Source organism: Taurulus bubalis (assembly GCF_910589615.1).
Source record: "Taurulus bubalis genome assembly, chromosome: 5".
In the NCBI taxonomy this organism is placed as follows: Eukaryota; Metazoa; Chordata; class Actinopteri; order Perciformes; family Cottidae; genus Taurulus; species Taurulus bubalis.
This window is the reverse complement of record NC_136593.1, coordinates 18,696,456-18,711,390: the sequence shown is the minus strand read 5'-3', so window position 1 is coordinate 18,711,390 and position 14,935 is coordinate 18,696,456. Positions and strand designations below refer to the sequence as shown.

The 14,935-nt window shown below is 45.6% G+C and overlaps 1 protein-coding gene across 1 annotated transcript; it reads right to left on the bottom strand.

The window, feature by feature from the left end:
- Positions 1-6,250: 6,250 nt before the first annotated feature.
- Positions 6,251-14,935, bottom strand: LOC306736362 (bone morphogenetic protein 7-like; the record flags this gene model as incomplete). Its single annotated transcript, XM_079217990.1, has 7 exons — positions 6,251-6,400; positions 6,490-6,600; positions 6,703-6,776; positions 6,909-7,115; positions 7,385-7,533; positions 10,262-10,451; positions 14,530-14,935. The coding sequence occupies 7 exons, from the start codon at positions 14,933-14,935 to the stop codon at positions 6,251-6,253; spliced, it is 1,287 nt and encodes a 428-aa protein (XP_079074116.1).

Sequence of the window (14,935 nt, the reverse complement as noted above, 5' to 3'; positions counted from 1 at the left end):
GAGCGTGTCTGATAAACAGTCTGTTGAGCTTGTCTGGTCGCCTGCTCTGTTTTGTCTTTCCACCTGCAGCCTGGGAGGAGGACACGAGCCAGACAGGTGTGTGTGTGGGTGTGTGAGTGTAAGTGTGAGTGGGTGTCTGTGTGTGTGTGTGTGTGTGTGTGTGTGTGTGTGTGTGTGTGTGTGTAGCGTCCGTATGCACATGGATGGACACCCGTTGTGAAGATGAGGGGCACAGGGAGACACACGGATGAAGGGATGGAGGGATGGAGGTACGTGTAAGTAAGTCTCCAACATGGAGCATCTCTGAACACTAGTTTGTCTTGATGTACTGTACGTACGGCGTGTTCCTGTCTTTAAGTCCACCAAGAGAGCCAGTCGTGACACATGCACCGACTTTGCTCTGAATGCATGTCTCTGGGACATTTTGCGGTCTCTGGAGGTTATATTTGGTTGTATTGCGCGGCAGCTCCACAGATAGAAACATCAAGCTGACCAAGTCACTTTATGCAAATAATTGCAGATTATCGCTCTCATGATAGCACAGAACACTGCCGTGTAAACAGTTCATTTCCGTAGATTAGCAAACCTGTGGTGAACTGCTCACCTCATAAGGCGATTCACGATGCATCATACCTGTGAGCAGCCCACACCTGGAGGCTTTTGGAATGAATTTACATTTTCACTGCATGCATTTAGCTGACAAATACTGTGTGTGTGTGTGTGTGTGTGTGTGTGTGTGTGTGTGTGTGTGTGTGTGTGTGTGTGTGTGTGTGTGTGTGTGTGTGTGTGCGTATAATGCTGAGCGCTCAGTGTGTGTTGTCTGATCCCACACACACACACACACACACACACACACACACACACACACACACACACACACACACACTAATAAAGAAACAGCTCATATCAGAGACATGCCTGTCGGGCAGAGTGAAAGAGGTTCATTCAGCGGCGGTGCTCAGCTGTGATGATGACATAATGCAGGGCATTGAGATGAGCTTTGCATTGACGAGCTGTAAAAGTCCTACACCACTCTTGACTTGAATAGGTGAGAAACTGTGAACTGACTCACTGCTGTGCATACATGTCAGGAGGATGATGTGGTTTCAATAGCTTGAGGTGTTTGGAGATCACTTGAGTGCCATGAGAAAGACACAGTTTTATATCCTGCACCTATTTAGTGACTGAACATGAACACATTCCTTTGTTTCCAGTGGAAAATGACGCCATGAAAACTTGATTCACTGATAATATTAACCTTGTGATGAAGTTTAACTTTGTTCCCCCAACCCGTACAGTACTCCATCACCATCGTAACTTTTTCTTCAATGGAGTTTGGTAAACGTCCATCCATCTCGGCCCCTTCAGTATTGCAGTTGGTGGTTGGAAAGCCTTCATTCAAAGATGATTGTGAAGATGTTGTTGTTGTTGTGTCAAGGGTATATTTACAGGCAATGAGTTCGGCATGTGGCGCATTCATGAGGCTAGAGGGAAAAATCTTTATCAAGATTTCTTCTAAAGAGACAGAGAGTCTGAACAGAGAATCGGGTGATTTTCCACAGCGTGACGCCTTGTTAGCGAGGATATTAAGTGCACCGATATTTGTTTCTTTCCACTTTTCAGATCGTGACGACCTTGGACCTAACTATCTGCGACGCCTGCCAAGAGACTGGAGTCACATGATCGCAACACCTCCTCACGCTCTGCGGGAGGGCATGCAGTTCCAGTGTGAGTGACGGGCAGCGTGAGCCAATGAGCTTCACACCGAACCCGGCCCTCGTCCCAGACAGGGACAAACTCCCGCTCAAAAAGAGGGACCAAAGGGCGGGCTCACCATCGCAGCATCAGCAGCATCAGCAGCATCAACAGCATCAGCAGCATCAGCAGCATCAACAGCATCAGCAGCATCAGCAGCATCAGCAGCATCAGCAGCAGTGTAACGCTGCAACATTCAAGGCGCCCTACCCTTACAAGAGCCCCAGTGAGTTTAAGACAAAGCGCACAGGCCCTTTCCAGCCCGTACCGAGACGGGTTCCTGCGCTGTACCAGCCCTGGACGCAGACTCACCCATCCACCAGGTCCAAACCCCACAACCTCTCTGAATTCAGGGATCATCGTGGCTGGGCCGAGTGGAGACAGTTCAACCCCCTGCACCCTGGATGGGCCTTCCCTCAACACTATCAGCACCACGGCCACTTGTCTGGCACACCTGCACTCCACCTAGGCCACCCACACCTCCCCTCCAGATTCAGCCCCGTCTCCCTGGTCACTGAGGGTTTCCAAAGGGCGCGTGGAGGGTACGGCTGGGAGCAGCTCAAGACATTGAGGGAAGACAGTTTAGACTCAGAGAGGCAGAGCAATGGAAGGAATAAAGGGCCATATGTGAGGAGAAGAGACAGAAAAGTTGAGCATTTCCCCAGGGTTGAAAAAGCAAGTCCTCCGTCACCGAGCACATGCCTACCTCACTCTCCACACGAGGACCTCACACTGAAATATGAAGTGTTGCACAAATCAGCAAAGGTTGTCGAGCATCCCGCTCCTGGACATTCCTCCGTGAGAGTTTCCCCCGGCGACAGCTCACGAAACACATACGCCACCATGAAGGAGGACGCCTTGAGACCTTCGGCTCTCCCATCTTCTGAGCAAGCTTCTTCTTCCTCCTCTTCCTCTCCGAACCATTTCCCCTGGCTGCTCCCTCACTTTGTGGCCGGCTCTCTGATCGAGCTCAGAGACGGGCGGCTGAGAAGGGTGGAGCACCTGCAGACGGAGGACTTCCTGCTGGGGTCCCTGGCCTGTCCAGACCTGCGCCTGAGCTGCTGCACGGTGCAGAGCATCACCCCTTCAGCCTCCTCCTCCTCCATCTCGCGCCTCCTCATCCTGCTCCACGACCAGCAGTCCCAGGTGAGGGACAATCACTCTGTAGTATTAACTATTCACAACAGACCCTTAACATGCATTATCTTGTGTATATCTACCCAATGTTGCATTCAGATCATACGGGAGCTGCTACTGATTGAATGAGGTCTAGATAAATAGTGTAAATACTTGAATCCTCTCAAATTCGTCATGATAAAAAGCCGTTAGTCTTTTCTATTACATGTTAAAGGGCAAGGCTGGTGGTATTTTATATTGTGAATAATTACAATAGACAGATTTGTTTTAAAGTATAAAACCTGATGCATCTCTACGCCAGCTCCGTTATGCGTAGTGCATGAATACATAAATTAGCCAAACTAAGTGACACATACACTGTTCTGGTAGCATAACATATCAGCACACAATATTTGTAATAATACAGAAAATATTCTGTTTCAGTACTATATGGTTTGCGACCATGTCTGCCCCACTGGGACGCACTAAAGAACAAAGCATATGGCCCATTAGTTTAGAGAGTAAATAAAATAAAATTAGCCTATCTTTATACTTTTAAACCAACTAGCGATGCATACTACCATGCCTCAGTTTTCACTTGGATTCTTTCATTTTTTCTCCAAACCCCAAAGAAATCATAAGATATAACTGTTTGAGTTACATCACAAAAGTAATGGTAATAGTGGTACTCATCTGGCTTTAATTCCTTTAATCTAATTACCAAAATAGATAGTGCCATTTAATCATTACGGCAGGACCTTGACCTGACTTTCTGTTTGACATTGGTGATAGTTATATCTGTGGGCCATCAGTGTAAACTGTGCAAATAGTTTATCAGCACAGCCATGCATCCAACAAAGGTCTCTATTGACGCTTCAAATAAGTAGCCTACATCAAAAAAAAAGATTCCCCAAAGAGTAGCACCCCCTAGTGAACGAGTGTGTAAGCTGCATTTTCTGTGTCTAATCTTCCTGTACGTATGTGCCATCCTTCTCCAGGAGCTGGTGGACGTCTATGTGGAGTACCCGTTCTTTGTGCGAGGGGCCGGCTGGTCCTCCTGCAGGCCCCAGAGGACCGTCCGTCTCTGTGGCCTGCATTGCCGGCAGCTCAGTGTGGGAGACATCTGCCTGGCTCTCACCCCTGTCTCCGCCTCCCAGCCTCCACCGGCAGCCACCCTGGAGCCAAAAACCTCGCCCAGTAAGTCAGAGGGACGGTGTGAGTCCCTGAAGGCATCACCACCCCGGGACCCCCCGGGGCCAGAGCGGCCAGCAGGGGGCCAGAAGAAGGAGGCAGAGGCGGTCCGCAGGAGACACTGTTCTGCTCCCGAGTTGAGAGGTCCAGGGACTAACTGCATGTAGGGAGGAGGACAGGAAGCGTGCCGATCTCTTTTAAGCTGCGCTATAATCAGTCTGTATTTGCTGTCTTTCTACCTCCTATATCATATGTATGTGCTTGACTGTTGTTTTTCAATTGTACCTAAGGAGTAAATGCTAAAGAGGAATGATAAGATAAACTCTCAGGATTCCCCCGGAGGGTAAATTTATATATAGCTCTTGTAGGTTCAAAGAATATTGTTTGGGTTTCAAAGCATGTTCAAAGTCTTCGTCTCCTTTTAAGCCGTTCTGGCAAAATCAGCCCACGCTCCTTGAAAAGGCACAGAAGAATACTCCCTCAGGTCTTTCACCGCTCATCATATCGTTTAAAGTTGTATCTTTTTCCCGCCTCAGATTACGAAAGACTTCTTTTTGATCATTAATGGCGGTTTCATTCCAAATGACTGCATTTCCGTTATTCCTGTCTGAGAGTGCATTTTCACATTGACAATCAACACCCATTTGATTGAATCACCGGGAGTGCGTTTTACGCTTCTACCTCTATTTTCTATTTAAGGTGACAGATACGTATAATCTGTTTTTAACGGCGTGGGCTGTGTTGTAATATGCTGCGTTGGAAGCGCTCGGCTTCTCAGTGAATGTCAGTGTGAATGCCTTTATTTGCCTGGTTGTTACAATATATATAGCTGCTTTGCTCTTTTTCAAATGTCTGTCTGATTGTTAACCGTGGAGACGCTTGGGCAACTCAAAGTACTTTAAAAGCACAACTCTGTGATTGGTGTACGATGTCATATGTCAGCACTGCAATGTGATTTCCTTCTGAGTAAACATCGCACTCATTTTGACAAACAATTAAATTGTACAAAGTTGAAATGCAAAGCATGTGGGCTCAACCATGATGTCACAATTAAGGCAGACTGGGTGCTGTACACACAGACCAGGTCTTTACCTTGTAAAACAGTTTTCTCACTGTTTAATAAATACATGTAAAGTTTCTGCATCATTTTCACATAAATGTCAAAACCCATCAACGCGTACGAAGGATTCATTTACAAGCCGGAGCTGCGTGGATGACGGCGTGAGGAACCTCATTGAGGCCAAATGAGGTAAAAACACACACCTGCTGCTTGTTTTACAGGTTCCATTTATTAACTTTAATCTGACGGAATAAAATCACAGCCTCCCTTTTCTCATCAGTAAGCAGCTGCAGTCGGGGCGACGGTGCACACCCCTGATGTCCGTCTCGGGAAGATGAATCACTGACATCGTTCAGATTTCACAGGCCCGGTGATGTACGTCTGCACCAGGACACTAGGTCCAACGGGCAGGTCGTCCAGTCTCCCACTGTTATGAACGTTCTCGAGTGCCATTCTTCACTGCGCTCCTCTACATCTGCAGCACACACGCGAGCTGCCAGATGGCAAACACCTGACCCGGTCCAAGTGGCCGGCTGCACAACCAGTTCAGTACCAGCTGTTCCAAACGGAAAGGTGCCGTGGTTCAACGGGGAGATGGAGATTTACCGTTTTATGAACTGTGGAATCAGTTACCAAATGCACATTTCCACCCAGGCAGTATTTTATATTCTGATGCCTTATGGTCAGTGCCTGAATGAAAAAATGCAGAGAGATATGTGTTGCACATTACAGAAAATAGTAACCTCTTAATTGCAAGTTTCCAGCACTGAATGTTTCATTGAGTCTCTGAAGTAACTCCACATTGCTTGGTGTCCTTTCAGTGCACTTTTTCTAGTCGAGCTCAAGAGAAAGCAAAAGAAACCCCTTTGTTCAACCTTTCTCTGTTACCAATAGTTCTATTTGGTTTGTGGTAGTGGTTAATACTGCATTGGAGGCTCAGCTGCTGCTCGTAAAAAACAGAACGGCAGATTATTTAAAGCTCGTTCTGTGGCAGGAGCTCCCTGGTGACCAACCAGTCAATCATCTCTTGTCTCTGGTTCCTTCACTTGTGCCTTTCTTCAGCGTCTTCCCCCCTTTTCCCCCTCCCACCCCCAAATTGCAGAACTCACAGGAGGGGGTTTCGAGCGGTCAGTGGCAGCCGCACGCTCTGACCACCATGTTGCGATATTTCTTGAGAATAACGTTGGAGCTGTCGTCAAAGTAGAGCACTGAGATGCCGTGGAGCTGCGTGGGGGCGCAGCAGGGCTTGGGCACCGTGCCCGGGTTGATGAAGTGCACCTGTGGCCAGAGGAAGCAGAAATGAATCCTTACAAGAAGTGGAGGTTGCAGTGAAAGTGCCTGTCATCGTGCGGCTGCCTGGTACTTACCAGAGTTTGCACAATGGCGTGGTTGGTAGCATTCATGTAGGAGTTGAGAGGGAAGGCGCATTCTCCATCGCAGTAGTACGCTGCATAGCCCTCTGGTGCTATGATCCAGTCCTGCTCGGAGTAAAACCAAAATTAAATGTCAGTTAACTGTCACTATTGGTCATGAAATTAAGGAAAATTATAGTAAAATGAGATCATAAATTGTAAACATACTTGCCATCCCAAATCTCTGAAGCTGACATACAGCTCATGCTTTTTGCATCCCTCTTTGGAAAGGCCACGGTTATCTAAAATGTAAAACACGCAAGTATGAGTACACGCAGGTATCAAAGTACAAAAAGTATCAAAAGGCCAGTTGATCTGAGTCACTTAAACCGCGACTAGAGTCAATGCTGGTGAGATTTGAAGGGTTCGGGCACCTGTTGCAGCCTCCACTGCCTTTAGTGCATCTTGGACAGTCTTCTGGGGTTTGGAGCGGTTGGACTGGCGCCCCTTGTGGCCGTGGGCCGAGCGGACGCTGCGGAAACGCACCTCGTTGGCTTTGATGAAGGCCACCATGAAGGGCTGCTTGTCCTGAGGTCCACTGCTCGTCACCAGTCCCGCCAGTCTGGGGTTCCTCCTCTGACCTGTAGTGGGAGACCGGGTGAACAAAGGTGTTGAGAGACTCAACCAACCACAGGACACCACAATAACACACATCTAAGTCTCTACGAAACAATCATTTCTTCATTCTAATACGACCACAACGACCAACTTGCGCTCTGTAAGAGAATTACTCAATATGTGATGGTCCTTTTCACCACATGGTTAGGAAGCATTAAATTATCACTCCAAAGACTGTATTTGTGCAGTTGTTGCTGTTCCCCATGTGAGTTAATGTATGGCGATGACTGACCGTGGCTGTCCTCTAGGACCAGGCGCAGGCCGAGGTTCTGCTCAGGGTTGACCAGCCAGAGGTTACTGGTGTCGGTCAGGTCAAACACCAGCCAGCCCTCCTCTGCAGCCCACACGTCTCGCTGCTCCAGCAGCAAGAGCTCCACTTCCCTGAGGAGAGGAAGGCATGTAATTGAATACAAGGCATTTCAACGTTAAAGGCATTGAGTGTGCAAAATCCAGATTTTTGATGGAGTATCCTTGTTTGGCTGCAGACGTAAATATTTTAAATGTTGCTTTGTTTGACAAAATGTCTCTTTTTAAGTTTCTGCAAATGGATTTTCGTTCCTGAAATGAATGGAAAGCAACGGCCATCTAAAGGTGTATGGTATGCATGGGGAAATGGTTGGCTGTCCTGCAAGTTGCATTTAAAATTAGTTTTTAATATGTAAAAAAAACGAATGTGTGGTCCTGTAACTGTGAGAAAGTATTTGGACAAGTTGTTTTATGTTGTTTTGGCAAAGTACGCAAGCACATTGGGTTAAAAATGAAACAATGACTTTCAGATTAAAGTGATACTGTTCTGCCTTTTGTTTAAAGGTGTTTACATCCATACTCTGGGAACAGTGTGGGAATTGTAACCCTCCTTCTTGATATTCCCTCAATTCAATGAAGCAGGAGAATAATAGATAAAGGCAGCCAAGACATTTTATGGCCAAAAAGTGGAATGTTGCTGTTGTTCAGCCAAGTCAGACACCTGACGTCAGTTCAATTGAGAATTGAGGTTTTTGCTGACAATGAAAGATGATGAATAAGGCTTTTTCAACATATGTATGTGGGCTGCAAACAAACCAAATATAAAATATGATAACTTTGATTAGGTTTATGTTTGTTTGTCCAATTAGACTGTGTCACTTAAAACTGTTCAATTATACACAAATGGAGGCATTCCAACTTTGTTCTTCAGATGTTGATTTAAACAACGTCAGAATAAAGCTGAGAGACAAGTATTGAACCGAATATTCATTCTTTGAAATACAATGTGCTGAAACACAGAGCCGACACAACAGAAAATGTAAAAGTGTCCGGTACATTTCTGACTGGACATTTTTCATAGGGAATTGAATCAACATTCTTTGCATTATAAATTAAAACAATACATTCTAAATATTTTGAGTGCAAGATTACAGAAGATTTGACTCCTCAAGACGATGTCAGGAAGCATCGTGTGAATCATGTATCCACCAACAACCAACTGCCTTTATCAAAGCAGCACTTTCCTAACATCCCAGAAGAAATCTCCCGCGCTGGTCCGGGCCGTCTAAAGGGCAGATTTCACAGACAATGGCTGCGTTTGCACACTCGAGTTTCAGACCCTCGGGGCAGACGTCTGCCTTCAGCCCTGCCGGCTGCTCGTCTGTGTGGAGTGGCCTTTTGTGTGTCTGTGAATGACAATGGTATTGCCTCTAACACCGTTAGTCACCGGTGAAGGATTTTAAATCTGATGCCGTCAGCACACGATTCCTCCCCCTGAGAGAGTTTACAGTGTGGGGGGTGTAGCCTTGATTTGTGAGAAAGAACGACACGTGTGGGGTCTGGGTGTTCTGCTGTCGGATCGTTTGCTGCGTTGTTATCCCATTTCAGAAGTGGTTTGAAAGTGGCTAGCAGGCTGACCGACACAACAGAGCTACAGACATGCTTTCTGTCTGACAGTCAGACAGTCAGACAGACAGAAACATGGTGGAGTGAGCACCTGTGTAAGATAAAGAGAGTGGATGTCTTGAGGGTTGAGAGTATTATTTGTGGTTGATCTCCTGGGGGGACCGTCCAGTTCTGTGTGAGAGAGTAAATTTGCTATGGAGAGAATAATTGTAATTGTTTCTGTAATTGACACTAATGTCTGTGTAAACAGCTTCGGTTCTGACACCAACATCAGCAGAAATAACCGTGGGAAATGTAGAGAGACACGCGGACAGATGTGTTCGCATACAGCAGCCAGAGCAGCAAAACACTGTTCATACCATGTCACTAGCATAAGAGTACGCATGGAATAAGCTTTGATGACTTCATTTGAAAAATAAATGCTTTAAAGGGTCAGTTCACCCAAAATGTAAATGAAAAAACATGCAGGTTTGGCTTTGTATCTGTTTTTTTTTTTTTATATCTGTCTGTAAGACATGTGCTCCAATACAACAGAGGGAGCATTCCATCGGTGGTTAATTTACATTTAAAATATTCACCAGCAGCATGTTTGAGCAGCTGGTTTCTACTGTAAAGAAATAGTGTGTTTTTTAAATTAGTTTTTTTTTTTGTGAAACTATCTCCACAAATATTGAATTGGATTGCCATAAAATATCATCAATATTAATTTCACGCCCAGCTAAGAAGGTGACATGGTAAACATTCTACGTTATAAACATCTGAACAAATATTATATCAGCCATTTTAGTGAACTGGTCCCCACATGCAGTGGTGGAAAGTACATTTGGGCAAGTTGTACTTTACGTGAGTATTTCTGTCTCTCAAAGGCAAACACTGTAATTTTTACTCCACTACATTTATCTGACAGCTCCAGTTATTTTGCTGTTTCAGATAAACAAAAGAAAATATTATTGATAAATAAATGACCATGGTCTCTGCTTTTGGTACTTTAAGTATATTTTGATGCCAATACTATTGTACTTCTAAATTGTATGGTTTTGAATGCAGGACTTTTACTTGTAACAAAGTATTTCTGTATTACTACTTTTACGTCAGTCAAAGATCTGGGTGCTTTCACGCCCGCCTGAAGGTGAAATGCTGTTGAGGAGATCAAGCTCATGCCTATGACAGCGCATAAAACAAATCACGGGGAAGCAGCAGTGATTCCTGTGAAATGTTGAGAAGAAAGCATCCATACCTGTTTGGAGGATCCTGCAGGACCTGGTATACACTGACTCTGAATGTCTCGTTATCATAGCGCTCCTGGATGAAATCTTTATAAATCCTGAACTCTGCCGCTGTGACAACTTCGCCTTCGGGAATACGGGAAAGGTCGAACCGAAATTCTCTCCGGTGCTGCTGGTGCGAAAGATCCTGATCCTGATCGACTATCGGGAAGAAGGGGTGGAAAAAAGAGAAAGGAATCAATTGATTATTGTGCTTCATCAAATTGCTCCATATATAACCTACCAGATAATGACACCATTATGAGAAGTGATTCATTGTTACACACACACACACACACACACACACAATGAAATAATACTTCTGCATGGGAAAGTTTGCACATCTGAGGGAAAGGCAAACCACTGTGAGTATGCGAGCCAGTCGGTGGTTGCAAATCTGTCAAAACTGTCGCCAAATCAAACGTTGCTCTGATGTGTGTCACTCTGCCCACATCTCGGAAGCACTGGGTCAGAAATAGGGGAAAATCCGGCTGCGAAGCGATTGATCTAAACATCACTTAAGTCTGCCATACGTGCCAATATATGTGGGGGAGAGAAGAAAAAAACACACACACTCAAGGCTCAGCTTGGCTCCCTGTTTAAATTGCACACATGTGCTGACCACAAGAAAAGGCCCGTTAAGGCACTGCCCGGAAAACCGCAGCTGCCAGTGTGCTTTTACAAACACGCTCACATAAAGCGGAGAAAGACTCACAAATTCATGTGTGACTTTAGCTACCAGAGTCTGTACCACCCACACCTCCCTGATCATTTTGCCATGTATCACTGCGCATGTGAGTGGGGAGGGTAATGTAAAGCAGCGGTCGCTGATGCCACTGTGGGGTTTCCGCCCCGCCCCGGGGGCCAGCTGAAGCTCTCCAACTCTCAGACTTTCCAGAGGAACGGTGGTCATGAAAGACCCCAAAAGCCTCTTGACGCTTTCCAGCGTCGTGTTTTTACAGCGGTAGCCAATGCGCTTGTCCTTGGAAAGAGCGGTGGAGGTCCCTGGTGAAGGTGTGCAAAGCGGGGCTGCGATTAGTCACCTTTAAACACATCCTGCCCACTGGCGTACACCATGACATCATCATGACATCAGCCTGCACTCCACTGATGGTCTACTATTGTTTCAGTGCACTGACAAGCAAACACACAGCACCTCAACACTAGAAACAGAACTTTATTTTGTACACTAAAGAGCTCTCACACACACACACGCGCACATACACACACACGCACCCACACACACACACACACACACACACACACACACACACACACACACACACACACACACACACTGACGCACAGTCTTCTAAAAACATTTCTAACGGCACAGAAACACACGCAAGCCGCTGATCGTTAAGAGCAGTGCATTCTGCGCCCTGCTAGTCATTTGTTTGACCGCAATTAAATGCTGGAAGGGAACGAGGGGTGTTTTTATGAAAGCAATAATTGCTTGTAAGGACTTGGTGTGTTTATGTTAGGGACCATTAGCTGCAGAGATCAGACCTCAGATATGCAAACTTCCCTCTGGGAGGCATTTCAACACTTCAGACTACTCCTGACACTGCGGGGCCACACAGCCACGAAGCTATCATTAACCTATTGCTATTTTACCCATCAGCATGGGTGGTTTAAAGGAGTATCACCGCGTATGCACAAAAATAAAACTCCAAAAATGACCAAAATATAACCTTTATGGATAATAGTACACTTCAGACCTTACTTATGTCATTACGCATCAGTCAAGCTTCAGACTTTCATTTTCAACCGATTGAAGTTGGTTACTTTTACTCAAGTAACATTTTTCCTCCCTTTCAAATCCAAGAATGTCTGCAGGCGCTGACGAGTTTGAAAACATTTCTTTAGCTCTTTCCTCGCAGATGATTTAAAACCACCAAAAACACCTTTGCTGAACAAATATTTCACGTATGCATACATTTTTCCTACAGAGTGTAGCACCATGCCTGCTCATTGATGACAAACCAACAGTATTTCTGTGCAAGGTCTAAAAGACAAAGGTGGGCTCGAAGCGCCTCGTCAGAGAGGAATTATTTTACACACAGTAAATAAAGAGACGGTTAATGCGATTTTCTGGTGGGGGGGGGGGGCAAAGAAATTCTTTGTATGATCTCCTTAGGCTTCTTACAGATCAGCTTAACAGGACAAACACATTTCTTCTCGCTTGTTCTCAAAAACACAATACGCCTTCTGTTCTCCAGCGACACAGCGGTTCCTCGAGCTGTTAACAGAGCATGTTGTACCCGTTCTATTCTCATGTAAGCCAGTGACATTTCTGGCCATTGGGCCTTTTTACCATGCTCTGCAGGTGTGTTGAGGTCAATGCAAAAAGCAGGCGAGCAGGGAACAGAACAGCAACATCTGATTGAGATTGAGCCTTAAAACAGTCCTGCACTACATTTGATGTATTTCCATTAAATAAATGGACAAGAGGAACCACAAATGTGCAGCGCAATAGCAGCTGCCTTGTGTAATGTTGCATGACAATGAGACGAATGCTTCCCACTGGTGTTTCTGAAGTATGACCTGTGGTTTGGCATTCTAGCAGAAGTAAACACATGCAGCCATGTATGTGTCTCTGCCTGTGTGCAGTGATGTGATATACTGTGTGCGTGTGTAGACTTTTTAATACGACTACACACGCGCTCAAATACAAATAGCAAAGAGAAAAAGAGGCAAGGAACCTTTCACTTTAACTTTTCTTAAGTCTTTCCCGCTTCCATAATTCATTTCACACTGAGTAGATGAGGCAGAACTATCGGAACTAGTATTCTATGTATTGCCCACCTGCAGGATATACCTGCAGGGCGTATGGGGAGAAGAAGACGGGCGGCTTTACAGCAGCTCTCCCTCACACTGGAAGTTGTGGTCTTTGGAAGGGAAATACCATAATCCAGTTCAGTCTTGAAGCGATCATCCAGGACCACCAGGATGGAGTCTCTGCAGCACTTTGTGGGAGCCCCAGCTCGAAGCTCTGCCAATCATCAGCACAGGAGGAGGCCGTGGTGGGCTTGAGAGAGAAATAATGCACATTCACTGTGTTCGTTTTTCCCTCCCTCCTCTTTATAATCAACCTCCTCAGATGTGAAACCACAGAAGTCTGCTATGAGTTTTCAGAAACAATGTTTCCAGATCTCATTAGCCAAAAGACCGTCCGTTAAAAATTCACGACTGAAGACACAAATTGTTATGTTTCTAATTTTTAAAGTCTCCAAATGTTTTGCATTAACGACACAATCATGGGCAGAACAATAAGCCTAAATGGCTCTTCGTCTTAAAGGCTTCAGTTCAATCTCAATGGCATACAAACAGACAGAAAGGGTTAAAGGTTTCTAGGAGCGGTATCTCAGATGAAGAAAAAAACCTCATCTGTTCTGGTTGACCTATGACCCTCCTCCTGAGGTCAAAGGGGGGGCATAAAGAAGACACAGGTTGGTTTTGGGTGTAACCACATCCGGATGAGAGCCACAGGCACCGTGCCGTCTGCTGCCTCACCATAGTGATATCAGAGCCACCGTAGGATCTCCAAGGGAAACAAAGGAAGGATTTGCCTTTAATAAAATCAGTAATGTCTCAGTGAGCCTTTGACCCATGTGGTTTGTGCCCTCCAAACAAACACACACATAAATGCAGTGCACACAACACAAGCACCTGCACTATCAGGGATTACTGTAGCAATAACATGTGTTTAGATGCAGTTTGTATCTTGATCTAACTTGACTCTCACTCCCCAGAGGTTTAGAAATGCCTGTCCAATTCCTGGTCATGCGAAACAAAGCTATGCTAAAGCCTCTCCCCCAAAGCTTTGAAGGGATTCTGGTGAAATCGGATACAGGCATGTTGTCATAACATTTACAGCTCGGAATGCATAATGCCTGATCTCAAGTAAAGAAAGTGACCTAAAAGCCACAATGTCAGAAACACTGGTTCTCACACACACTTAACCAATGCTCTCTGTGCTGGCTGAATATGACAACAAAATGGAAAGCATTTAAAATCTTGGATTCAGAGACAAAACTTGAATCCCTGAACATCATAATAAGTACTCATTGACTTTGATTTTTTTATTTATTTTAATAATCCAATAGGTTTATGATAATGATAATAATACTAACATATATTTTTATTTTATGAAAACAGGATCATAGTAAGCAAAGCCCCTGTATGATATTTAGTAAAAGCCTATCACTGTCCACATAAAGGCAGATTGCAAACTTACCGATATTGACAAAACTCATCACCGTGTCTGCGTCATCTAGGAAGCGGCTGTCCTGCGAGGTCACCATGGGGGAGACCTGGGTCGGTAAAACGGGCTTGTAGAAGGAGTATCCGGGCAGCGCTGCGTCCGTAGAGATGGTGTTGTACAGGTCCAGCATGAACATCGGGGCCGCGTTGTATTTGGTGTGGACGTGCGGCCGCGGACGATGCGGCAGCCCCAGGATGGAGAGGATCTCCCGCTGCATCTCCCTGCGCTCTTGGCTCCGCAGCCGCCGCTGGATGAAGCTGGAGCGCACCTCGTTGTCCACGGAGAAGTTGGCGAAGGCGACCTGCGTGGCCCACACGCAGGAAGCCCACGACTGGAGGATTGTTATCGTCATCAGGGCGCTTGACACAATTTTAGCCAT